The sequence below is a fragment of the Epinephelus lanceolatus genome, chromosome 15 (genome assembly GCF_041903045.1).
Source record: "Epinephelus lanceolatus isolate andai-2023 chromosome 15, ASM4190304v1, whole genome shotgun sequence".
Classification (NCBI taxonomy): domain Eukaryota; kingdom Metazoa; phylum Chordata; class Actinopteri; order Perciformes; family Serranidae; genus Epinephelus; species Epinephelus lanceolatus.
In genome coordinates, this window is record NC_135748.1 from 22,729,506 (window position 1) to 22,755,736 (window position 26,231).

General features: G+C 42.2%; 3 protein-coding genes and 1 long non-coding RNA gene across 4 annotated transcripts; 2 read left to right on the forward strand and 2 right to left on the reverse strand.

The window, feature by feature from the left end:
• The first annotated feature begins 55 nt into the window (after window positions 1-55).
• On the forward strand, window positions 56-7,063 carry LOC117266791 (transmembrane protein 151B). The gene is made up of 2 exons (XM_033642139.2): window positions 56-271; window positions 3,658-7,063. The coding sequence occupies exons 1-2, from the start codon at window positions 134-136 to the stop codon at window positions 5,287-5,289; spliced, it is 1,770 nt and encodes a 589-aa protein (XP_033498030.1). The 5' UTR covers window positions 56-133; the 3' UTR covers window positions 5,290-7,063.
• A 434-nt stretch (window positions 7,064-7,497) lies between these two features.
• LOC117266793 (uncharacterized) lies at window positions 7,498-12,614 on the reverse strand. The gene is made up of 2 exons (XR_004502520.2): window positions 12,476-12,614; window positions 7,498-8,815 (listed from the first exon to the last, which is right to left on the reverse strand). It is a non-coding gene; the product is annotated as an uncharacterized LOC117266793 (long non-coding RNA).
• On the forward strand, window positions 12,366-19,624 carry lrr1 (leucine rich repeat protein 1). The gene is made up of 5 exons (XM_033642141.2): window positions 12,366-12,931; window positions 15,777-15,875; window positions 16,648-16,900; window positions 18,184-18,658; window positions 18,752-19,624. The coding sequence occupies exons 1-5, from the start codon at window positions 12,749-12,751 to the stop codon at window positions 19,005-19,007; spliced, it is 1,266 nt and encodes a 421-aa protein (XP_033498032.1). The 5' UTR covers window positions 12,366-12,748; the 3' UTR covers window positions 19,008-19,624.
• Window positions 19,625-20,437: 813 nt separating this feature from the next.
• Window positions 20,438-25,657, reverse strand: dnaaf2 (dynein axonemal assembly factor 2). The gene is made up of 2 exons (XM_033643373.2): window positions 23,676-25,657; window positions 20,438-21,513 (listed from the first exon to the last, which is right to left on the reverse strand). Exons 1-2 carry the CDS (start codon window positions 25,467-25,469, stop codon window positions 21,133-21,135), a joined length of 2,175 nt encoding a protein of 724 aa, XP_033499264.2. The 5' UTR covers window positions 25,470-25,657; the 3' UTR covers window positions 20,438-21,132.
• Between the last annotated feature and the right edge of the window lie 574 nt (window positions 25,658-26,231).

The following is a 26,231-nucleotide window of genomic DNA, read 5'->3' on the forward strand; positions in this document are numbered from 1 at the left end:
AGCCTGCTGGCTCCGGCCCAGACCGTGTGGGGCTGAGGGGGCCACAGAGAGGGGGAGCAGACCGGAGTGAACAGAGCAAGTGAATAAAAAGGAGTGACTTTATAATCTGGCTCTGACATGCGAAAAGTGCAGCATGCTCTCCTCCGATCTGGACTCTGCGGAGGACACGGCGGCCAGTGCTCCCAATGATGCTGAGGGAGAGGAGCAGGAGGAGGAGGAGGAGGAGGAGGAGGAGGAGGACTCACCGGCTGAGAGTGATGTCCTGGAGGAGGTAGGTGTAGAGCCATGCATTATCTAATTCTGAAGCAGAAACATGAAGAAACATCAGCTGGAAACAGTCTGATCAATTGATTAGTTTTAGAAAAGTGTAACAGCAATTCTGAGCCCACTCTCTGGTGCAAGTTTCTTAAGCTTATTTTATCAAATACCTTTAAAATTATGCAGCTAACTCAGATTTAAAGCACACACATTTTGATTTCTGTGCTCTCTGGGACCATAAATCCTATATTGACATCCTCTCAGTGCAGCCGCTTCCACCTGCAGCCAAACAGCCTCTCTGCTTGCTCAACTGACAGAATAGTCCATTTCATACAGTGCCACTACAATTCACTGATGTGGAAACATCACAAAAGCATGCACTGTATTCACAAAGACAGTTGTTAAGTTAGCAAGCAATTATTTTTGCTAAGTCAGACCCTGGTTTTCATGTGTTGATCATGCATGTGTGTGTGTTTGCTTTACCATAACCCCTGTCTTTACTGTCATGGAGTAATTACTGTGATCCCATCTGCAGGGATTGGTTGTGTGCAGCCAGCCATGCATGGATAGTAAGAGAACGGGAGTTGTCTTACCTCAGAGTCATTGTCCATGTAACTGCTAAGTCATGTTTTATACTGCAGGGTAAATTAAAGTACAATTGCTTGTGTCTTTTTCGCAGACATAAGATCCAGTTAGTTAGGGCTTTTATATTCTTTTAAATGACTTGTTTTATGTATAAAAACATACAAAAAATATACAGAAATCATCCCACAGTGTTTTTCAAATAAATAAAATCTGTATTTAGTCTGTAATGTCTGCAGTCAGGAGGCCTGCTCAACTGGAAAGTCCGTCTCCTGTGGCACACAAGAACTGAATCCCTGTTTGCTCCATAAATAACTGAGGTGGAACCAGCAAAGTGACGTCCTCACCCCTGTGTCAGCGCAGTAATGGATGGGCTGGTTGTCAGCATAAATCGTTTCACTCCATAAAACACCAGAGGTAGACCACGAGAACGCAGCATCTCATGGGGGACGATTGTCACCACCACAACCAGACAGAAATATTAGACAGGACCATGAAGTCATTTTGGGCTCCTGATAAATGTGACTGACAAATATGGGATGAGATTAATTTTGAATGCTGTACCCTCCTTTGCAGCACAGTAAATGTTGCAGTCCTGGTCTGAAGTCTTTGTGCGTAACGGGTTACGCTCCAGCTTCTTTTACTGTTAGTGTTACTGATGAAATGGCTTTAGGCCGGTGTGTCTTTGCTGAATGGGACAATCTGACTTCTGGTCAGTATTGCAAATGTGAGCACTTTCTGTTTCTGTTTGTCTGCCCTGAGCTAACCACCCAATACTCAGCAGATATAGAGTAGAGACGTGTGTGTGTGTGTGTGTGTGTGTGTGTGTGTTCAAGCAGTGCTGGGAGAAGTATTCAGATTTTTTATTAGCTAAAAGTTGCAAAGTCACACTTTAAAAAATACTGCATTTCAAGTAAAAGTCCTAAAATGTTACTTTAACATTCAGTGTGTACAATTTCAGGGGATTTAGTGGCATCTAGTGGTGAGGACTGCAGATTGCAACCAGCTGAAATTTCTCCCAGTTAAATTTCCTTCGGTGTTTATTGTTCAGGAGGTTTTTACCAGGAGCTGAATTATCCACAGAGGTCTCTTCCTCTCTAAAACAAAGTGACAAGATGATTAAAACCAGTATTAACACTTAATAAAGCAGTTTAACATTACAAAATCCATGTTTTTGCAAAGCTCTTGTTGCAGTGGGGTTGTTAACTAAGGTGGCTAACGCAAAAACGTGAATGTCCCTAACTAGAGCCAATGTTTGGTTTGTCCATCCTGGGCTACTGTAGAAACATGGCTGACTCCATGAAGGAGGACCCGCTCCCTATATAGATATAAACGGCTCAATCTAAGGCAACAAAAACATGACAATTACACACTAAAGAAAACATACTTATTATATTATATTCCATTTCTACCAGTATATCCCCCTGAATCCTACACACTGGACCTTTAATAAAAGTAATAAATAAAAAAATTGACACAATGTTAAAGTATCATTTTTAAGTAAAAATGTACCACCTGTGCATCAGAATTGCCCTTGTTTGTATGATATTATTTTATCGTATATTGTTATACACCGATCAGCATGAATAACATCGATCGTCTTGTTACAATGCAGTGTTCTGTTGGGAAACCTTGGATGCTAGCATTCATGTAGATGCTACTCGACATGCTCCACCCACCTGAACATCGTTGCAGACCAAGTACACACCCTCATGGCAACGGCACTTGTTGAAGGCAGGGCCCCCCTCAACAGGACAATGCACCGTGACACAGCACAAAAACTCCTCAGAGATGGCCCAAGGAATGGGACAAAGAGCTCAAGGTGTTGACGTGGCTTCCAAATACCCCAGATCCCAATCTGATCGAATATTTGAGGGACGTGCTGGTACCCCAGAAGTAACCCCCGATCTACGGGCCTTGGACCTGACCTGTCAAGGCATAAACACAGCTTCAGATCTTTTGGGTCCTGTGGGTTGTGAGGTGGGGTAACAGCACGTCCCACACATGTTTGATCAGACTGGGGTTTGGGGAATTTGGAGCCCAGGTCAATGCCTTGAGGTCTCTGTCATGTTCCTCAGGCCACTCCTGAGCAGGTTTTGTGGTGTTGCTGGCATGGTGCATTGTCCTGCTGCAGGGCCAATGCTAAATTCGTCTTGGACTCAGGAGCTGCACAAGTATTGCTGCCTTACAAATAATAGTCCAGGAGAAATGTAGCCTACACCTTAAAGACACCAGCACACAACAGAGCAAAATAAGCAAAGCACAACACAACCCCTAAAGCATCAAGCAACATTATTTAAAATCTTAATTGAGGCTGGCACAAATTAATTTTTAAAACAGTTGAGTTTATATTTGGGCATCCTGTATTGTCTGCCTGAGGGTTAAACCTTGTACTCAGTGTGGAGAATGTGCGAAGACTCAGACAGTATCCTTTAATCTCCAAGGTTTTTAGGATGTTGTCTACATATACACAAGTCCTACCTTGTGATATTAATGTGACAACTTTACCAGCCAGTACATTTGCCCTCATGCAATATAAATTCAATTAATTTAAGAGACAGATGTGTGAAAACACCTCAGTTAATATTTATTTATGTCAGCCGCTCTGACTCACAGCCTCCCAGGGACACTGCGTGTTTTAATTTAATTCCACTGAGCTTTCTTTGGTTTGATTTACTTTGTGCTTAGCTATGGAAAAGCTCGGCGATCTATAGTGCAGCCACATTCATTTGCATTTCCACAGCATGTCACCGCCAGGTTTCAGGGCCTCATCGCTCTAAGTGCCTTTTCCTCATTACTCTCTGTCTCTCTCTGCAGCAGCGTCCGGTGAACCAGTCTCTGGGTGCTTGTGTCTGCCGGGAGTCCCATTGGCGCTGCCTGCTGCTCTCTCTGCTCATGTACAGCTGCCTGGGCGTGGTGGCCTGGTGTCAGCTGACCCAGGTCACCAAAATCAGCTTCAACACCGCCCTCACCTCATCCTTCACCGCCTCCTTCACTTCCTCCCTGCGGGGGGCCTCCGGGATGGGCGTTGGGGGACACTCAATGATCTACCACGACAGCCCCTGCTCTGATGGCTACATCTACATCCCTCTGGCCTTCCTGCTCATGCTCTACGTCCTATACATGGTGGAGTGCTGGCACTGCAGAGCCAGGAGCGAGCTGCAGAGTAAAGCAGACGTGGACAGCGTGTATGAGCGCGTGCTGCGGATGAAACAGGCCCAACCTTGCATATGGTGGAAGGCTATCAGCTACCACTTTGTAAGACGGACCCGGCAGGTCACTCGATACCGCAACGGGGACGCCTACACCACCACGCAGGTGTACCATGAGAGAGTGAACACCCATGTGGCTGAGGGCGAGTTCGACTACAGCCACTGTGGGATGAAAGATGTGTCACGTGACCTCAGGGGCTTAGAGGGACATCCGGCGACTCGGCTGCGCTTCACCAAATGCTTCAGCTTCACAGAGGCCGGACCAGAAAACGACTACCTCAACCAGAGAGCCAGGTTCTTCTCTGAAATTGAGGGTTTGGACGACTACATGGAGGCCAGGGAGGGGATGCAGCTGAAGAATGTGGACTTCAGAGAAAACCTGATAGCCTACGTGGACCCAGATAGGATGCCTTGGTACAGTTCCCAGGTGGCCTTCTGGCTGGCAGCTCTGCTGATGTTGTCCTGGCCTCTGAGAGTGCTGATAGAGTACCGCACTGCTTATGTGCACTACCGCATAGAGAAACTATTTGGGTTAGAGTACAGCCACAGCAGCCCCTCTCCTCTTAATGAAGACAGGCCTTTGGGTAACAACACTGGCTGCGTTATCCCAAGAGTAGACACACTGGACAGCACCGAGATGGAGTGGCACATACGCTGTAACCGTCAGCTGATCCCCAGCTACTCAGAGGCCATGCTGATAAACATGAGCACAGCAGACTCAAACTCATTACGAGACACTGACTGCACCTCGTCCTCAAACTGCTTCCTCCTGGACAGCAGCCAGACTGCTCAGAGTTACGGCGCCCTGCAAAGCCAGGAGGACTGCGAGCAATGCGGGGAGCCAAACGGACGAGGCGATGCAGGAGGCAGGAGGAGGACCATCACCAGCTCCAGCTGCTCCTCCATCTTCTCCTACCAGGGAGCGCTGCTCCACTCGCACCTCTCCTCGGACACATCCCGCTTCTCCCTCTGCCGCATGTACGGCTCCCATCGCACCGTGGCCCTGTGGAGGAGCCGCAGCAGCAACCTGACTGACCCCTGCTGCGTGGACGAGCAGTGCTGCCGGTCGGACTCCAGCCAGCTGGCACTCAGCGACAGTCCACCGACTTATAGGGATGCTCGGTTCTTTCCTGTGCTGATTGTGCATCGGGCTGAGGGGTGTGGGGGTGAAGACGGGAGAGAAGTGAGACGGTATTACATACGGAGAGGGTCGTCCTGTGTGGAGACGGCTCTGTGAAGGACATAAAGACACTTGTTAGTGAGGGGGATTCAAATCAGTCATGACGAGTGGTGTTGGTCCCTGTTTGCTCTAAAGACAGAACAACATTAAAGGGATAGTTTGGGTTTTTTGACTTGGGGTCAGTGTATTACCTACAGTAGATGTCTGTCGGCATGCTCCTAGTTTGGAGAAGCAGACAGGAGTACTGCCATGAAAGCTGAGCAGTGTACTGCTGTGGAGGGGGGCAGCAGCAAATCGTGTTTTAAAGGGCAGGTCCATCTGCGTTCTTTTCTGTCTTTTTCAAATTGAAACTCTTACTCAGCTGTTATCAAAAAAGCGGTGACAAAGGTTACATTGCTGAGCTCCTGTAAAGTAAAATTACTGTTTCTGTCAAAGGAGTCTGGTGACTGTGGATGGGAGCAGCAGCAACAAAGTATTTTAGCCTCCTAAAAAAAGGACCACCTAAAAAAATCAACATCAGTTAAAGTGTACACTATATTTTGAATATTTTCATCGCTTTACCTTGCTGTCAGACAACCCTTTCCAACAGGGAACTGAAGCCGTTATCTACGCTCTCTTCAAAGACATCAGAGGCCTTTGACAAAAACAGTAATTTTACCTCACAGCACATGGAGGTTGCTAGTCTACCCGCTGCCTAGTTGGTTTGTTTTGTGTGACATTCCTAACCAAACTAATGTTGAGTCCACAGCACTCCATGGTTTTATATATAGTAATGACATCATATAGAAATCTACATCAGGTCACATGGGAAAATGTTTTTAGAAGGGCTTAGGAAAATAGCATTTTGAGGCTAAAACATACAAACTTTGCCCAACATTCCACTTTTTCAGATTTGGATACATCAAGAACGCTACTGCAAAGCTACAGAATGAAATAAAAAATAAAGGTTCAGCTAAAAACTAAACACCAACTTGACTTTGGTGTTTCAAAGCAGTGGCTCCCAACTGGTCCAGTCACAGGGTCCAGATTTCTCCTTAGTCATTAGTTCAAGGTCCACACAGTTTAACATATTCAGCGTCATACTTAGCCATGTAGTTGAGCTAGTTTGCTGTCTGCTAAGTAGCTGTCCCTTATTAACTCACTCTTCAGCAGAAAATAGCACTTCAAAATAAAAGCTCTGTGCCCGAAATTCATTGTTCTTCAAAATAAAGTGTGTTACAAACTTTACAAATTTGCCAGTCACTTGCAGTCCATTCAGAATGGACCCGTGACCCACTTTTGGACCGCGACCCATCAGTTGGGAATCACTGTTTTAAAGGGTTAGTTTGCCACACCATAACACAAACAATCTAACTGATTGAGGCAATGGTAGACTAGCAATGCCTGTGTTATGTGAGGTAAAATTACTGTTTTTCTCAAAGGAGTCTGGTGGCTATGAAGAGAGCATAGACAACCACTTTAGTTCCCCATTGGAAAGGGCTGTCTGACGGTAAGGTAAAAAAAGAAACTACATTTTTAATATAATGAACAGTTAAACTGAGACTGATTTTTTTGTGTGTGTGTGTGTGTGTGGCTAAAATACATTTTGCTGTTGCCCCTATCCACAGCAGTACATCGCTTAGCTTCTGTGTCAGTTAGTCTGCTTCTCCAATTTGGGGGTGTGCTGACCACGATCTACTGCAGGTAATACACTGACTGTGGATTAGAGCTGGCATGATACCAGATTTTCACAACCTAGTTATGTTGTCAAGAGAATTCATGATAATGACAGTGTCGCAATATCCATAAAAATTTTTATTAAAAAGATGCTATCAGTCAGATTTATATTTAATTTTGTTTATTGTGCAATATGTCTCTTTTTTTGCCAAATGAATTATAACTGAAATATGAGTCTAGGGAGGTGGAGAGAGAGTCTGTAACCATAAATGTATAAAAGCTTACAAAAAGAGCAGTTACACTTATTGGATAATGAAAAAGCAACAAGATGAACTGATAAACAAATGTTCCAAAAGGCTGAACATCTGCCATCAGTATAATCCCTTACGCTTCTTTGACGCTGCCTAACAAATAACAAGGAGAGAGAAAAAACTGTCGGGTCTGATGCCATGATAACTGACTTTTAAAAACACATGTAACATTTCAGATTTAAGGGCTAGCAGGCTGAGCAACTTACTCTACATACAGTGGTGGAATGTGCAGGATGATGGAGGCGGGTACTGTCTGGCAGGAGGAAGGAGATAAAGCAAGAACAGAAATAAAATGGAGATGATTTAAGAGGTGCTGATTTATTTACATGATATTATCATATGTGTATGATTAACATGATATCTACATTTAATTTTTTAAATTTAACGGTTGTCAATACCAGTATATCGCAACACCCCTACTGTGGATGAATAACTCATACAACACCACTTCAAAAAATCCAAACTGTCCCTTTAATTAAGTTTTATGGAGCTCCACTGTAAATATGAAATAAAAGAAACTTAAATACAGACTTCTATTTTTTAACAGAGTCACCAAAAGATCAAAGAGTTCTTGTATTGAATTGCACATGTCCATATTATTAAAGTTATCATGGAAACAGCTGCAGGTGTGGGACAAACAGTGTGTATTTGAATGCATCACTGTACTGTCAAACCATCCTCATGGCAGCAACAGTATGTCATACACAGAGTGTGTAATGACATTAGTAACTATCAAATCTGATTTAACAGTGCACACACGCCACTGATAACTGCACGACCGCAGCATCCTTCTGTTTTCATATGTTTGAAATAGTCACAGGATGGAAAACGTCCCCCGCTCTCACATTGACCTGTATGTGTTACTATGTGTGTGAGAACTGTGCCCCTTAGAGGTGTGTGTAAGAATAATACAAAGAAAAAAGACAAGTTGCATGTTTCTACCAAGAAGTGTCGTCTTTTAGGTGATTCATAGTGAAATCAAAGACATGAGTGTTTTGTTTTCTTTGTTTCGCTTTGTACGAATAATTTTATTAAACACCACAAAGCTTTTATTGATGAAGGTGTGTGAGTGGGAACGTGAATTGAATGTCAAAATGTGAGCAATAAAAGTGGTCCTGAAGGATTATTATTGCACAACAGTATATGAGTCACTTGTACCCCGACATAGTGAAGGGAATACTTTCAAAGTGGAACATACCTATAAATGGTATGACGAGTCATCTGGGTTGTGAGGTTTTACTCTCTCAAACTGGCTGATTAAATCTTACAGTAAATTATATCACTGTGGTAGATTTATATTGTTTTATTTAAGGTCACAAACAGTCCCTTGTGTATGTGTGTTGATATGGAAGAAGTTAGGAGTTAAGTTTCTGCTGTGATCACGTTGATCTGAGGCGACGATGTCAGACACTCTCAGGCTCACAGCTCACTGGTTCCTCTGCTGTCCTCGAGTACAACTACAAGGGAAGAAAACACTGGAAGGACCACACTGACAGTCACTGATTTCAGACGACAACTTCCCATTGTGGCTGCTAGACGGAGGCTGGTCGGTCCAAATAAACCACTGAGGCAAACAAAAGTTTCAGTCCAGTGTGTTGTTTGACCTGGAGTGTAATCTGGGGAAATACACAGCAGATAAATAAAGAAATACAGCAGAAGAAGAGAGGAGATAGAGGAAGTATAACCTGTTTATTATTATTATGATTATTATTATTATTAAAGGTAAAGCAGTGTCTCATGACATTGTGGGACCTGATAGATTTTCTTGTTTACAATATTAAAATACATATCAGGGCTGGCACAAGGGGGTTTAGGTGCTGATATAACTTGAATTTGGCACTGGAATACCTTAAAAATCAGACATTTTTCCTTCAAAAAAAGTACTTGAATAACATTGACAGGATAATAGGATGATAATTATTTAAAAAAAAAAAACATTAGAAAAATGTAGGAAGCCAAAAATAGCCATGTTTGCAATCATTTTCTAATACCGTATGAGCTGCATCCTGCTCTGCGCTCTATAAGTGTTCCTGCTATTGTTGTCCCCAATCAATTGCATGCCTTTAATGAATAGTAATAGCCAGTTAATTAATAATAAGTTAATTTTAGGCCCTGGTAGCATGTGTTTGCACCATATATGAATTTGCACATTTCTCTTGCAACAGAAGGTTGTGGAGAAAACGACTTAATCCTTGAAAATAAAAATGAGTGCTTGAAAAAGTACTTGACCCTGTCCAGACGAACCCCGAATTATCTTAAAATTGTAAAGGAATACAAAAAGTGGTTATGAAATTAGACACAGTTGTTTTACATATCAGGCCAAGAACTGTATTTTTAAACTTTCTGGCTAATTTGAACACGGTTGCGAAGATTTTTGTTAAGACTGTGATGAGGAGAACTATATCAGTGGTGGAAGATGTATTTAGGTAAAAGCAATACTTCAAAAATACTCCATTACAGGTGAAGGTCTTGCCCCCAAAATTTAAGCAATAGTATGAAAGTATTATCAGACCAAAAATATTACAATATATAGTGATACTCAACTTGTGGCCTGTGGGCCAAATCTGGCCCACGATAGGGTGCTTGGTGGCCCCCCAACCATTTTCTTACTCACAACATAGCTGAGCTGTGGAGGCAACATTACTCTGCTCTATTCAATTGTGTTAAAAGTGACCCATATAAAGTGGGCAATATTGTTCAAAGTGACATAGTGCAAATCACAGCCAATGAGGTTTATCACGCAGCTACACAGCTAGCTGACAACAAAGCAAGCGGCTCAGACCAAATCACTGCAGAGCACCTTAAATTGGCAAGCCCGAAGGTTGCAGCTCTTCTTGCTATCTGTTTTACTGGCTTTATGACTCATGGTCTCTTGCCAGACTCCATGTTGTCTGTAACTCTGGTGCCTGTTATTAAGGACAAAGCGGGCAAAGTGGGGAGCGTGGATAATTACAGACCTATTGCGCTAGCCAGTGTGGTATCCAAAGTCCTGGAAATAATATTATTAGATAAATGATGTGCATTTCTAGGTACCTCAGACAATCAGTTTGGTTTTATTGATGCCTCTAAGGCTTTTGACCGAGTCAACCATCATAAGCTCTTTTTAAAGTTGAGTCAAAGGGGTGTGCCTGACAGTGTAACTAGGATTCTGGCTTATTGGTATGCTAACCAGAGCATGCAGATAAAATGGGGGAATGTAATCTCTGCTGCGTTTGGTGTGGATAATGGAGTTCGCCAGGGAGGACTTCTCTCACCAGCCCATTTTAACATGTATATGGATGATCTATCAGGTTGTATGATTGGTGATACATTAATTAACCATCTCATGTATGCCGATGACCTGGCTATCTCCCAGCAGTGCTGGATTTCAACAACTGTTGAATATATGTACAAATTATGGTGTTAATTTTGATGTCAAGTACAATGATGGTAAGAGTGCTGTTATGATCTGCAGGGTAAAAGGGCATAAGGACCTTGTTTTTCCCTCTTTTTGGTTGGCAGGGCAGCTTTTGTCTGTCTGCAGTAAAACTAAGTACCTTGGACACATTATTTATGATGAAATGTCAGATGATGATGACCTATATAGGCAACGCCGTATGTTATATGCACAAGCTAACATGCTGGTTAGGAAATTTTCTTGGTGTTCAGATTATGTTAAGATTAATCTTTTAGAGCTTATTGTACTCCTCTTTATACTGCCCCCCTATGGATTAAATTTAAAAAAGCAAACATCCAGAAGCTCCAGGTTGCTTATAATGATGGTATGCGCATATTGCTTAGAAAGCCCAGGTGGTGCATTGCAAGTGATTTGTTTTGTAACACAAGAGTCAATACGTTTCATGCTTTGTTGAGAAATCTAATGTACAGATTTATCTGTCGACTGAATGGGTCCCACAACTCCATTATTATGCTGCTGTCAAATCCCCGTCTAAGTTCTTTGCGGTACCAGTCACCTATGTGGAAAAATTGGTATGAGTGCCTTTTTTAAATCTATCTGTGTGTATGTCTTTTAAATGGACCTTGAGTCTATGAAATAAAAGTTGATTGATTGATAAACTGATTCACAAAGTGGAGGTTCCTCCGACCCTCCAGAACCTTTCTGGGCTAAGTCCTGAATGTCTTCAACTCTTAGCAACCACCCTGTGTTCACCTGACCTGTGCGGGGCTAGTGCTAGTGAGCCTTTGGACTCCTGTCATTTGGCAAACATGGCCCCCAGGCAAAGGAAAAATATCCACATTATACAGTATATTACTTTTCTCAATTATTATTACAGATGCATAAATAAGTAAACAGCATTAATGTTGTTTGCAGTTTTAACTACTTTATAAACTACTGAGTAGAAAAACAATGTGTCATGTTTTTAAGATGGCTGTGTGATTTGTGTGGAAAATCTGAAGCAGCAAAGTGACTACAGCCAGCAAATACATGCAGTGAGGTAAGAAGCATGAGGAGCTCTTTCTTTTTGTAACTACTAGATGTCTCAATTGCAAAGGGCTACACTTATCAATTCATTTTCATATAGGCTAATATTTTCATTTATTTATTTATATTTTCATATAATATATATAGATATATAGCCATGGGGGGGTTTGCTTGGTCTGCAGTGGTGTTTGGGTGGGTGCTACGTGTCAAGTGGCACCCACATGAATGCTAGGACCCAAGTTACCTCACCTGTCAGTGGTTTTAATGTTTTGGCTGATCGGTGTAAATAAATTTGAGTTGAGTTGAGTGTTACTGGATATGTGGTAGTGTGTGTGTGTGTGTGTGTGTGTGTGTGTGTGTGTGTGTGTGTGTGTGTGTGCTGTAGTTGGAGCTGGCCCAGTGTGTTAAGTTTAACTCTCAGATCTACTGTACATGGAGATCATGTGGGACGCACAGTCTCACACTGTCTGAGTTTTATGACAGCGAGGATGACCTGGATGAGAGGGTAAACAAACACTGCAATATCCTCTGCTAAAGAGAAAAAGGGTAATAAAAAGACAAAAAATACCCAAAGAAACTTGAGGAAAAAAACATATAAATCAATTTTGGTCGAGGTAGTTTTACTTCTACTTATGTACAACCACTTTTAAAAAGCTTATAAAGGTTAAAAACATGGTTAAAGTAAACAGAGAAGGCTCTGTTGCTCTGTTGCCCCGAGCCAAGACGAACGAGCCCTTCCATGACGTCACTTCCCACGCGCGCTCGATCCTGCTAACGGCTGCTAACCAACCAACTGACATCCGACAACTATCCAGGACATTTTTACACTTTGTCTCCATACTGTCAGACTTACCGCAGTAGCCCAGTAAAGACAGAGCACCCCCGCCGTCTGAAGTGTCTCCCCCGGCCGTTAGGACGCAGCTGCGGCTCGGTACGGAGGGCTGGTCCGGTTGTTGACATCCATGAGGACGGACGTGTTGTGTCAGTAGCTCCACTAACGTTACAGCACTAGCTACTTCTTAGCGGAAGTTTTTTTCCATTGGTATGCATTTTAACCCTTAGTTCGCTCTGACGCGGCGTTAAGCCGGACTTTAGGTGGGGTTTATTTTTATAATATTCAGTTACAATGAAGCTGCAGTGTGATGTCGAGGTGGTGAATCGGTTGCTGCCCACGTTTGGGATGAAAAGTCGAGGCAAAGGGACGAGAGCTGTGCTGTCCATCGGGAAGCATTTGGACAAGACGAGTCAACGGTGTAACATCTACATGATGATCTGCACAGCTAAAGACAGAGCAGGCTCAAAGTACAAGGTCAGTGACTGTTGTTATTGTCTGGACTGTAGAGGCTGTTAAAGCTATAGTTACATTCATATAATGTATCCCTGGGTGTGTGGCCTCTGTTGTTTATCTCCAAATTACATTCAGGTTTAGTTGAGAGTACTTTATTCATCCCTCACATAGCATTTAATGGCCAGTTAAAGTTTTAAAATACTAAGTAACTTCATCAAACAACATCAATCATACTTCTAACCAATGCCTACATGTTCAATATAATACAAAATGAAGTTCCTGAAACATGGATTACATTTAACAGTCTATATACTGTATTAAATGACAGTTTCTTTTACATTTCTTATTCAGTGTATGTAAGAGCTGCTCATATTTCAGTCCCTCCAGCCAGGCATTGAACTGGATCCTCTCCAGTTTTCTTTTTTAAACATAAAGATAGTTGCAGAATAGCTACAGCTATGTGCAGCTCAGTCTTGACAAGGTGCTAAAAACACCAGTGAGTCCTGATTGGTAGTAAACAGAAAGATTAAATTCACCTGAATCAGCTCTGTGGTTGACGTAAAGAGCAAAGTTTGTATTTACAAAGATGGATAAGAAAGCAAAGCTCCATTAAGTCATGAATCCTGTGACTGATCTGGTGGGACAGACATTTACACATTAATATCAACTCAGGAGAATTAGTAAATCACCCTCCTCTGTTTCATTCTCTTGCATTGGGGTGGTATGTTTGTGGTGCACATACAAGGAATTTCACCTCAGTCTTTGGTTTCTTTCAATGTACATACACAAAATAGACATACAGCTAAAAACAATGACAAGAAAGCTGAAGAAATTTAATCAAGCATTAAGCTCTTTTACAGCAATGCCCTGACTTCACATTCAGTGGGCTAGGATACAAGTATGTAACAGTAATCACAATAAAGTGATGAAAAAAGTCCATAAAAACAAACAAGTAGCAGCAATATCTATCAAGAGTTATAAACAGCAATAAAAAGTAGTATAAAGATGAAAAAGACAGATACTAAGAATAGAGTCTGCCGTAAAGGACAGAGACATAACAACAACAACAACAACAACAATAAAAACAGTAAAATGTAGAAAATCAAACAGCAACACTGTAAAACAACCATATCATCTAGCATACATTTGAAATGATGTAACGTAATTTAAATACCTCTTGTAACTTGTTCCACTTATTTGGTACAAAAAAACTGAAAGCTAGTTTACCGAGCTCTGATCTGATCTGAGGAGTTTCAAGAAATAAAACTTGTCAACGTTTGTAATAAGAGATGGGTTGGGTTTTTAAAAGCGAAGTGAGGTAGAAGGGCAGCTTTCCAAGCAGTGCCTTATAAAGAAAAAGGAGACAATGTTTTCCCTTCTATTAGTGAGAGACAACCATCCCACATTCTGATATAGCTCACGATGGTGAGTGCTAAAACCATCACCTGTAATAAAACGAAGAGACCTGTGGTAGACTGTGATTTTAGTGTGGATTGAGCTGCATGCATATACAAAAATATCACCATAATCTAAGACTGACAAGAGTGCTTAAACAGAAACACTTGACTACTATGTACAAAAATATTTACATATTTACAGTGTGTATTAAAATTATAAATAATTATAATTTGCTGGATTGGATTCACTGGTGTTGTCGCTTTTGTTGTTGCTGTTGCTTGGCTCCTTAACCCCTTGAAACTGGAGCAAATTGGCATGATTTCTTTTAAAAACATGAGCAACGAAAAAAAGAAATGACCCAAAAAATGAGCAGGAAATTGGTAAAATAGATTAAAAACTACACAGAAGAAGAAGAAAGAAATAGAAGAAATAACACAGAACATGACAAGGAAATGACCTGAAAATAGTGCTTAAAAATTATAGTAATTCTGTGACGTTATATTAAAGTAGAACAATAATAATAATAATTTTTAAATATACTGTAGTTTTTCTAAGCTTTCTCTATTTTTCTGTAGTTTTTTGAAAATATATATATATATATATATTTTTTTTTTTTGCAATTTGTGGGACATTTCTTACCAAATTGCTTATTGCCTTTTTCCCATGTTTTTGAAAGAAATCACACCAATTTGTTGAAGGTTCAAAGCCTTAAATACTTGCAAAAGGTATCTGAAGGCAGCACAAGAAAAGTGAGGTCACTCGAGGTTTCAAAGGGTTAAACTATAATTTAAAAAAGTAAAATAATATTTGGATGAAGAGAAGAGCAAAATAAACTGTTGTTCACTGTAATGTAACAGTTTGATACCCAATCTGGTTCACCCAGTGTATAGGTCACATTATAATAAAGCATTTTCATTTCTACAAGGGCATCCAATTTACATGCTTCATTCCTCTTAACCCACACATACTGTATAAGTATAGTTTAGTCAGACAGAAAATTAGTTGGTTGTGTTATATTACTCATCAGATCTTATGCTACAGTTTCGTTTTTAAATCGACAGTTTCAAACGTTGCATTAGCAACACATTCCAGCAACTTAGACTATATTTTTGCTTCTCAAGTAGCTCATCCCCTTGTGTCACTCAATAAATCTGCTTATTTAATAATTCATCATTATCTTTCCCAGGAAAACCTAGATTGGAAACCTTAGAAGTATTGTTTTCATGGTCTCAAATTCTGCCTTCAGGTGCTCCTCAGACACTTCTGATTTAAAAGGCCATAGCTGTATAAAGATATAAACCTGCATGTTGACGAAAAGGTTAAAGAAATGTTAAAAAATGCTTGCAGCAGTCCTGTCTGCACTTGTTGAGACAGCAAAATTACACTTGGTCGAGTGGAAATGTACACCCGCCCTGTTGTTGTGTCATGTATTTTTCCATCACTGACATTTGCCAACTTTCTCTCGCAGCTGAAAGACAACATAGAGAAGTTCTTCACTTGGTTTGTGGAGGAGGGCAAGGCCACTGTGAGATTAAAGGAACCCGCTGTTGACATTTGCTTGAGCAAGGTATGACATCCAGCATGGTGTAATACCATCTGAGTATGAAGACGTTTATAAGAAAGGGCATGACAAGATTTTCAGGTTTATGATGAAGCAACTTCATTTTTATTTCCCTGAAAACTCTGCCACAAGAGTCAAGTTGTCCACCCACTTGTTTATCAGCCAGACAGACCCAGTCACTTGTTTTGACTGCAACTGATTCCTGGACAGTCACCATAGCAGCCTCATTGTTTCCAGTTGCTGTAAAGCCGTCCTGGCTGTTTTGATTTCAGGGGTGGCCTTCCACCTAGATTCTACTTGTCCTGTTGAAAGACATGTGCTCACACACCCACAAACAGTCTGACGCCACAGTAGGCAGGCAAACAGGGGAAACAAATTGTGGGAAATGTGTAAACCAACCTTCAATTGACCTACAGAGCCACAATATTTGACTATGAATTTAAGTTCACACCCCAATATGTCTTTGGGTGTTTACTGGTTGACAGTCTATTATATTGGACTGTGCTGGATTGTACAGGTATTCAAAAAATTTAGTCTAATCCCTGTACTTTACATGCTGAGTCACTCACACATTTATTCCCAGCAGCAAAAAGCATATCATGTTCATCCAAAGGAACTGTGTCAAGTTATTACAGGCCTGTGAATTTAGGTTAGATATTTCAAGGAATCCGGTCAAACTCGACCACCTGAATGTCACTGTGTGCCTGCTGTTTCTGTTACCTGTTAACCTATTAATTTACATGTAACTTCATTTATTTCTTCATGTTTTTATTCATAGGCTGATGCAAACAGCTTGAAGAACTTCCTCTCAGCCGCTCGTTTGGCAGACAGAGGAAGTGACGCGAGCAGCCTTCCTCTCTCCACGCTGACTCCTGTTCGCGCCAAAGACGTAGAGCAACCCAAGAAGAAGCTCACCATCGTCTCCAAGAAGGACTACCCCCTCACCTCCAACTTCCCTTACTCTCTGGAGCAGCTGCAGGTCTCCTACTGCAAACTGTCACGGGTGGACATGCGGATGCTGTCCCTTAAAGGTAGAGCGAGCCGATTTATATTTTGGTCGATAGAGTTTGTTAGTGCTTGATTTACATTCGGTGTGATTCCAATACTGATCATCACTAATCTAGGAGACCGATAACCGATATTTGGGACCGATATACATTTGCAGTAACAATGAACCATTGCTCTTCCACCTTCTGGGCAAGTATAGCAGCCTGCCTTCCCAGAAGCTGGTATGTCTTAGGGTGCTTTCACACCTGCCATTTGGTTCGGTTCAGTCAAAACTGAGGTTGGTTTGCCCCCTAAGTGCTGTTCGTCTGGGCACGTGTGAACACAGCAATCACACTCGGGTGTGCACCAAAACAACTGGACCGAGACCTTCTTGAAGAGGTGGTCTCAGTCCGGTTACAAACGAACTCTGGTGCGGTTCGTTCGTGGTGAGAACATGTTCTGACTTTGATCCGAACCAACTGCAGTCGCATTACACATTGTTTGTATTAAACATCAGCATGTTACAGTCCTGGAGGATTATTAATGTGCACCTCCTCCTGTACTGCCTTAATATGCACATTCAGCACATCCAATGCATCAAAACATTGTTTTCTAGTTGGAGCCGCACCTCGTTTTCAAACTGTATGGTTTGATTAAAATGAACAATGACAGCAATATAGTCCACGATGAGCAGCGCTAAAATCAACCTGCATAGTTGTCCCTCCATTGTGACATTAGAAAGTGTCACATTTATCTTGCAAGTGTACTCTTCTTCAAGGTTTTGTTTACTTTCTGGATTTTTCCCACATGGAAATTCTGACCAATCGAGAGCAGCTTTCTCACACAAGGCATTTGATCTGGTCCGCTTGTAACACAACCCCCCTCTTTTGCTAGACACCTTTACCCCTTAAACACAACATGCTAATGCTATTAGCATAAGCCTATGACATTTTACATTGTATAAATTAGCCTAGCGGCTGGTGGAAATTTCCTAACAGTGACAAACGAGACACTGACTCATCGTGGGTTGGATGTGCATCAGTGAGGCTGTTTTAAGTATGTCAGCAGTATGAAATGTCTGTACAGTCAGGGATCAGCTGTGTTTAAAATTTATGATAAACTTGATGAGTTGTATCATGGAAGCTGTAGGATCCAGTGTTTTAGGAACTTGGGATGAAAAGGCAAGATATTTCTACTTATGTTGCTTTGATTTTGATCATTGTGTTTTAAATTTGTTTCTTACAAAAGCCCTAACTTTTTTGATGTACCATACTTAAATAGCTGGATTGCCCCTTTTAAGGACGGGTATTGTTCTTTGTTTTCGCAGCTCTCCGCAAGCTAGACCTCAGTAACAATCACATCAAGAAACTCCCTGCCACCATTGGTGACCTCAGCTGCCTCTCTGAGCTCATCCTCCACAATAACCACCTAGAAGCCTTCAGCCAGGCCCTGTGCCTGTCCACCCTGCAGCGCACGCTCCAGCTGCTGGACCTCAGCCAGAACCGACTGCAGTCCCTCCCCGCTCAGTTTTGCCAGCTCAGAGAACTAGTGAACCTCAAACTGGATGACAATGAGCTCGTCTGTTTGCCCTTCCACATTGGCCGGCTCTCAAAGTTGAGGTTCCTGTCAGCGGCGCATAACCAGCTAGCGGTGTTGCCCAGTGACTTCCGTAAGCTGAGTCTGGAGAACCTGGACCTGTTTGGGAATCCGTTTATCCAACCTAACCCTTTTGACCACACAATGAAACTTACATTCCCCCTTCCGCTTCAAGAGATAGCTTCCAGAGCTGTGGCCAACCTCAGGTTAGAATAAAACATGCTCGGTGTATCATACTGTATCTTTACTGTGGTTCTTACAGCAACCTTTAAAGTTATCCTTTCTGATTCACCTTGCAGGTTACCATACGGACCTCACCTCCTCCCTGCCCACTTGTGTCGCGACCTCGAAGTAGCCAAGACCTGCGACTGCGGGCATGTCTGCATCAATTTCTACATCAAGACAGCGGTCAGCATGAACCTGCACCAAGTCTCTCACACAGTAGTCCTGGTGGACGACATGGGGGGCACGGATGCTCCGGTGCAGCGGCACTTCTGCTCCCTCTCCTGCTACTCTGAATTTTTAGACAACTCCCTCCAGAGAGGGATCAGATGAGGAAGAACAAACTTTGTTTTTGTTTCACGGGAAACACACTAACAGCTGGAAACCGCTGTGGGTTTTGCAATGGGTCACAAGTTATGACATAGTGCTGGATAGTACAGTTTTCTGGTAACGGAGAATCTTGACTGACCGATTAAGCTTTTTAAAAGTGCTTCAAGCTGCCTGTTTGAAACTTCCATTCAACTTACAATGCACTTCACACTGACCTGCTCCATCTGTAACTGAGTGGCACTGACGTTATGTAACGATAGCGGGCAGCAACACTGACAAAGTGAAAGTCTGACATCGCTGCTGGTGCCATACATCATGTTCTTCCTGCCTCTTAGGGCCCTTTCACACCTACCAAATCAAATGTCTGCAATGTAACAAAAATGCAAACCTCCTTTCCGACTCTCAGGTGTGAAAAGACCCACGGAGCGAAGCACAGTCTCTCCTACTGAGCCACTTCGACTAGGCAGGGGAATAATGAAATTAGATGAATTAGAGTTTTTTCCTGAACACAGTGCCTCAGGGTCCATGAGCGTCAGCTGAAGGGAGTTGGTTTTTACTGTGCTAATGACCCACATTTTTTATATATACGTGTAAAAAATTCAATAAAATGAATGTATTCATCATGTTGCCCTGAGCGGTTCATTCTGGAGCACTGAAATGATTCATGTGTCATGTATTTGAATTAAACTGTGGTGGAAGAAGCACTCAGTGTCAAAAGAGGCTCTACGGGCAGTTGTGCTTATATATCTTGTAAAAATATCTTTAAAAAATAATAGTAGTCTGTGTTCATTGCTTGTACCGTATAGGAAATACAGGACCTCTTATATATGTTCGACTGGCTCTAGAGACCCTGAATCGACGCCCAGACGGGAGCAGCTCAAACTGTGAGTGTAATGGATGTGAGGCATTGGCAATTATGTGTTTAGCCTTCCTGCGTACAGCACTGTCGGATACATTGCTGAGCTGTTTCTCACCTTCCCTGCAATGCTGACAGTCTTGGAGAGCTTGTTTTTGCACTTTGCACACAGGTTGCCGCGCCATGCTTTAATGTTAAATGATTTCAACCTGGCTTCTGTATACTATTTTAAGTATGTGCTGAGTGTGACTCACTCAAGGAGAAGTCTCATTCTGAAGTCTCGCGAGACTTGTAGGAATAACAACAGTGGAAACGATAGAGCTGGAGAGAGGAGTGCCAAGAGTTTGTGTTGTAGGACTACAAAAAATGAACTACAAAAACTTTGCAGTGTCATGGCTGAATATTTAGCCGATTTCTACAAAGTGGAAAAGTCTGAAATTTCAAAGCTAGACCTCTCAGAGTGAGACAAAAACAGACCTGATCAAGTTAAAGGTTAAGACAAACCTTTGATTACTCTGTAGATTCCTTTCTTTAACACTGTCAGTAACTTATAATATTAATCTGAGCCTGTCAGTGGCGACAAACAAGCACTTTAATGGACATAAATTGACTGTACAATGACCTGCAGCTGCAGCGCTCTCTCTCAAAACTGGACCAATTTCAAGAACGTATTTCTCCATTAGTCACTTCAACATAAAAACATTGGAAAATAGGGTCCAGGTTTCAAAAGGTTAAGTCAAAGTACACAAGTATAATCAGCAATGTGTACTTAAATTATCAAAAGTAAAAGTATTCATTATGAAGAACGGCTCCTTTTAAAGTGTTATGTCACAGAATATTACATTATGCTGCTTTCATCATGAACAAATTCATGTAAGAACATTGCAACATTGTTGTTAGCTCATCAATGTGGAGCCATTTTTAGATGGATTGTACCACAGGGTAGAATAGTACCGCATTACATCATATAACCATATCATGTTTTTATGTAAAACATAACCACAAGTGTCAAATGTAGTAGTGTAAAGAGTACGACATTTCCCTCTGAAATGCAGTGGAGTATAAAGTATCATAAAATGGAAATAGTCTAGTGAAGTACACGTATGTCATTGTACTGAAGTACAGCACTTGAGTGACTGAAGAGAAAGGTCAGGTTTAATATTGCTGGACACACTGCAGATTAACTACACGTACTGATATAAGCTGCATTCAAATCTGCTCTAAGACATAAAAACCTCTTCACAGCCTCATCTGACTCCTAGCACACCATCCTCAGTCCAGCTCATACATCAGGCAGTTTTGGAAGGTGAACCCAGCTGAGGTGGAGTGATCACTGATGATCTGTACGTTTCCATCTTTATCTACTTCCCTCAACAGCACAAGAGGCGGCTTGTTGTCGTGCTCTGTAGTGTGGAAGATTTGCTCCATCGGCAGGTCGTCTTCATCGACGTCCTCCCTCTCCTCCGGCTTCACTGAGACCATGGCGAGCTCCTCAGAGCTGCTTGACTTGTTATCTACAACTGGTGCAGGCATCTTGCTGGACTCCTGGGGAACGCAGCAGTCCTTAATGTGCTGGCTGTGAGTGTCGGCTGCTACGGAAGTTTGGGATTCCTCACTGGATATGTGTTGTAGAAATGCAGCACCTGTTTCTACCTAGAACACAAAAATATAAGCAGCCATTTGAGTCCAAAGGCTTTATTTAGTATGATAAGGAAAAATACCAAATTTGTTCTGATTAGTCCAGAGTCTTAAAAATCTGATACAGGCAAACTTGGGGCAACTAATCTTTAGATCACATGAATAATTACACTTTTATCAATACTCAAAAATTAGGAAAAATGCTACTACTTTGTTCAATAAACGTTTTCCATGCAAAATATTCTTTTACACAGCGTACGTGTGCATATCTTTGATATTCAACTTGTTATGAGTTCATGGATACCAAATACTTCCCAGTAGTTTCTGGTTTGAGGCCATTTTTATGGCTCCATGCTGGAAACAGAGATGGCCAGTACTACATTTTTGGGTTGTCCATCAGATTCTGAACACGATATCTCAAGAATGCGTGGAGGGAATTTCTTCAACTTTGGTGCAAACATCCACATGGACTCAACGATGAACTGAATAGATTTTAGTGGTCAAAGGTCACTGTGGCCTCACAAAACATGTTGGCATAACTCAAGAAATGATGATGCTCAAGACAAAATTTCACACAACTGTCTAATAGGATAAAATAATGAAGTGATGACATTTTATATCCAAAAGGTCAAAGGTCAACTTCACTTTGACATTATGTTTGCTAGCCGTTACTGAACATCATAACTCAGGAACAGAAGTGGAGACAATTGGTCGGACACTGAGTTGGTGACACTAATCTTGGGTGTCCACCTTGAAACTGTGTTGATTGTATAGATCAGGGGTGTCAAACTCATTTTAGTTCGGGGGCCACATGTTGGCCGGACCAGTAAAACCACTGCATAATAACCTATGAATACCAACCCCTTCATATTTTTTTCTTTTTTGTAGTGTAAAGACGTACATTCCGAAAACGGTCATCCACTTACAAAACAAATGATGAACAGCCTGCGATATTCTCAGAAAAATGACATGCAAACTGTATGTCTCAGTTTTTCCACATTCAGTCAGTCGACTACGCATTGTCATTACATCTGCATTTTGTTTATAATTTTCCACTGAAGTGAAGCCGTTGAGGAAGCATTTGAAGTCATCCCCTGTCAGTGCCTCAGCAGCAGGGTTCTATAGATTCTTTTGTGCTGAAGCTGCTGATTGACAATATGTTGCACAATTTTTAGTGTCTTTAAATATGACCACAGTAAGTAGTCATTGCTATTTCAGACAGCTGTATTGTGGTCAGGGAGGAAAAGCCTCTGAGGCAGCATTTTACATGAAGTATCTGCTCACTGTTTAAACTGCTCCTGAAACCTTTTAGCCATCACATGAGCATCAATATTAGGTGTGCTAAGTCATCAAGTGGGCCGGATTGGACCCTTTGGTGGGCTGGCTCTGGCCCCCTGGTTGTATGTTTGACACCCCTGGTATAGATCGGGGGTAGATGTGTGTGAAGCATCCATTCCAGTGGGTTACAAATCCACTCTGAATGGACCGCAAGTGACTCACGAACGTGTCAAGTTTGTAAAAAACACACTTTATTTTGAAGTACAGTGAATTTCCAGCACAGGGCTTTTACTTTGAAGTGCTGTTTCCTGCTGTAGAGTGAGTGACTAATGGACAGCTACTTAACAGAGACAGCAAACTAGCTTTAATACATGGCTGAACACAACTATGACACTGAATATACTGAACTGTGTAGACCTTGAACTGATGACTAAAGAGAAATGTGGACCCAGTTGGGAACCGCTGTTTTAGAATATATAGCTCCTTTGCAGCAGCATCCATATTTGAAGCACAGCCTACTCTCATGGCTACAAATGAGTCTGGACCATAGACTGTAGGTCTGGACAGACTGCAACTTGACTGGTTTGCAGAGGCATACAACCGCAAGGCAGTAATTCTAGTCTTATCTTACCATATTTAGTCTTTGGGAACACTGGATTGCTGTTTTTTCCTAAGATGTCATGGAATATATAGGAAAAAAACATAAGTCCATGTGACTGAGGGCTAGATATAGCATGACCAGAAAAACTCACTTTTACACCCAAGTGTTTGACCAGTATTTTAAGGATCTTCTACAGATCTGTGCTTAGGCAAACTCAGATAAATGGAAAAGTAATTTGCAGCCACACACTTTTACCTTCTCCTCAACATGATTGTTAGGATTTGTGGATCTATCTCACCTTCTCCTTTCCATGTGCACTCTCTCTTGTCTTCTCATGCTCCTTTTTGACGTCTGCACTCTTCATTTTGGGTGCTGACTCCAACCAAGAGTCTCCCTCAATTCCTAAGCTTGAATGTTCAGCTGTGATTACAACAGGCTGTCTCTCTGTTTCAGGTGAAGACACAAGCCTGCTATCATCATCTTCTTCAGCAGGAATATCATTAGTATCACAGTTTAAACTTTTTACGCCAGAATCCTTGAATGTTGAATGTTGCTGCCTTTTCTGCAGGTTACAATTTCCATCTTCTTTTTCATTGTCCTGCTCCTGTTCTTTCAGTTTCTCCACCTCCACTTCACTGTCCTCCTCCACACCCTCCTGGCCTTTTGTTTTCTGCTTCTTCCACGTTTCCTCCTCCTCCTCCTCCTCCTCCTCCTCCTCCACACCGCTTTTATCGTCTTCATTGTTTTCTCCTTCCCTCTTCTGCTTAATCCATGTTTCATTCTCACCGACTCGCTCTTCCTCTGCTACGCCTTCCCCCATCTTCTCCTCTCCTTTCTCCTGACCACTTGCGCCCTCTTCTTCACTTTCCTCTACCTCTGTCTGCTGCCTCAAATCCACCTCAACGTCTCTTTGCTCCTCCTCCTCCTCCTCACTCTTCTCCTCCTGTATCCCATCATCCCTAACACCAGCCCGAGCAGGCCCTACAGCAAAATCAAAAGCGTCATTAGAAGGAAGAACAGGCAGCGTGACTGTGAGCTGTCCTCTCTGCTTGTTGAACTTAGCCTCTCCTTTATCTTCATCCACAGGGTAGGCTAAGGGCAGCTCCAGTCTGTAGGCCGGTTTCTTGGACTCCAGCAGCAGCCATTTCTCTTTCACCTCCAGGCTGGCGTCTGTGGCCGCCTTCAGAAGTGGCAGGTCGATGGTAACCACTATCTCCTTGGGCCTGGGGCTTTGGGCAGAGTCTCTAGAACACCTGAAGTCTTGTAGATCCACAAATGATCGATACTTCACCGTGTAGTTTGGCTTGGTAGGTTCTTTGGCTGTGTGGGGCTGGATGCTGGAGCTTTTAGGTGTAGGTGTATCACTGCTGTTTTTAGTTGCAGGTGACTCTGTGGGCTTGGTTTGCAGGGACATGGGAGGTCTTTTTTCATCTGGGTATGGGAATGCAAGAGGGTCCAACTCCTCTGAGGGCTCCCTGGCTTTATATCCAGGTATTGGTTTTCGGATGACACAAGGCTGTGGGTTGCCTTTGTATTTTGTACGCATCTGCCTCATGTTGTTTTTATCCAGAGTCACTTTAAAAGCATCCTGGATTCCCTGAGTGGCAGTGCTGTCCACCATGTCCATGAATCTCTTGTTTTTGCCTGCAATGTGGAGAGTGTCAGGGTGGAAAATGACGTCATAGATGGTGATCTTGTTCCCCTTTGGATCTGTGTCCTGTCTCCCTGGGTGCAGACTGTGAGGCAGGGACCAGCACTGTCCCCTGCGGCCTTCCTCAGACTCCCCCCATTTACACTCAGGCTTCCCAACCTTTTCACTGGAGCAGATATTGATGAAACACTTCTGCTTGCCGTTAACACTCGTCCTGAGAGCCTTGAATGGTTCCGGGTGGATGAATTCAATAGTGTTTCCTCTCTCCTGCTCCAAAAGTTTGATCTCCTCTTCATATCTTCTCTTATTCTCAGGGTCTGACAGCTCTTGTGCGTAATCCTGCAGCATGTCCCTGAATTTCTCGTCTTTGAAAGCTTTTTTCAGTCTGTCCATTTCATCCGCTGACATGTTTAGTTCTTTCATCTTATCTCCAGCCGCCATTGTTCTGATGACCAACAGAAATAATAACTTATCTTAATGAACTTAACACAACTTTTATAAGCTAAACAAAAACAAAAAAATATGACAGAAGCGAAGTTATCTTAATTATAAAAAGTGTTACAGGCTGTCCTCGTCTGAAAAAAAACAGAATTTGGTGTCGTTTAATGTCCATTTCCATGTGTTACAGCTCGTCCTACCGTTAGTTGTGTTGATGTAACCATAGCAACACCAGGGTGCAACAAGGAAACGCTTCCCCCGGGAAACAATCTTCTCGCCCTTCGTCCGTCAGATGTTAATTCATTTATGAAACTACTTTAATAGCCTATATAACAGTAAGAATAAATTAATATAATTGAGATTGGTTAAACAAACATAGCTACAGTTATATCGTTGAGGGTAAAAAAGAAAACACCTGCCATGGTTTAATTGTGTTTTGATTGATTAGCTTACTTTTTGGCACTGTGAATTATTTTCACAGACAAGAGACATTTTGACATGTCAAAACATATTGCTTTAAATATCCTTAAATTTAAATTGATATCCCCCGAGATTAGGGACTGTACTTGACTTTTGACTTTTTCCTTAACCATTCCCCGGAGCTATATTTTTTTCCTTTGAGCCTCCCTGAGTGACTGGGAGAAAATGCATGACCCTCTACCCACCAACCCAGCCACTGTTTGTATGTGGGGCCCATGTGGGTAGTAAATGGACTGAAAATTGGGCCCTGGTATGGGGCCGCATACCATAATGCCTCGCATGGGT

What these genes read in the sequence shown, in the direction of transcription:
- LOC117266791 (XM_033642139.2), top strand. Translation starts at nt 134, where the DNA reads ATGCTCTCCTCCGATCTGGACTCTGCGGAGGACACGGCGGCCAGTGCT. An exon ending in AGAGTGATGTCCTGGAGGAG is followed by an intron (nt 272 to 3,657) that starts GTAGGTGTAGAG and finishes CTCTCTCTGCAG; the next exon opens with CAGCGTCCGGTGAACCAGTC.
- lrr1 (XM_033642141.2), top strand. Translation starts at nt 12,749, where the DNA reads ATGAAGCTGCAGTGTGATGTCGAGGTGGTGAATCGGTTGCTGCCCACG. An exon ending in GAGCAGGCTCAAAGTACAAG is followed by an intron (nt 12,932 to 15,776) that starts GTCAGTGACTGT and finishes TTTCTCTCGCAG; the next exon opens with CTGAAAGACAACATAGAGAA. An exon ending in AGAGCTGTGGCCAACCTCAG is followed by an intron (nt 18,659 to 18,751) that starts GTTAGAATAAAA and finishes TTCACCTTGCAG; the next exon opens with GTTACCATACGGACCTCACC.
- dnaaf2 (XM_033643373.2), bottom strand. Translation starts at nt 25,469, where the DNA reads ATGGCGGCTGGAGATAAGATGAAAGAACTAAACATGTCAGCGGATGAA. An exon ending in GTGCACATGGAAAGGAGAAG is followed by an intron (nt 21,514 to 23,675) that starts GTGAGATAGATC and finishes TTTGTGTTCTAG; the next exon opens with GTAGAAACAGGTGCTGCATT.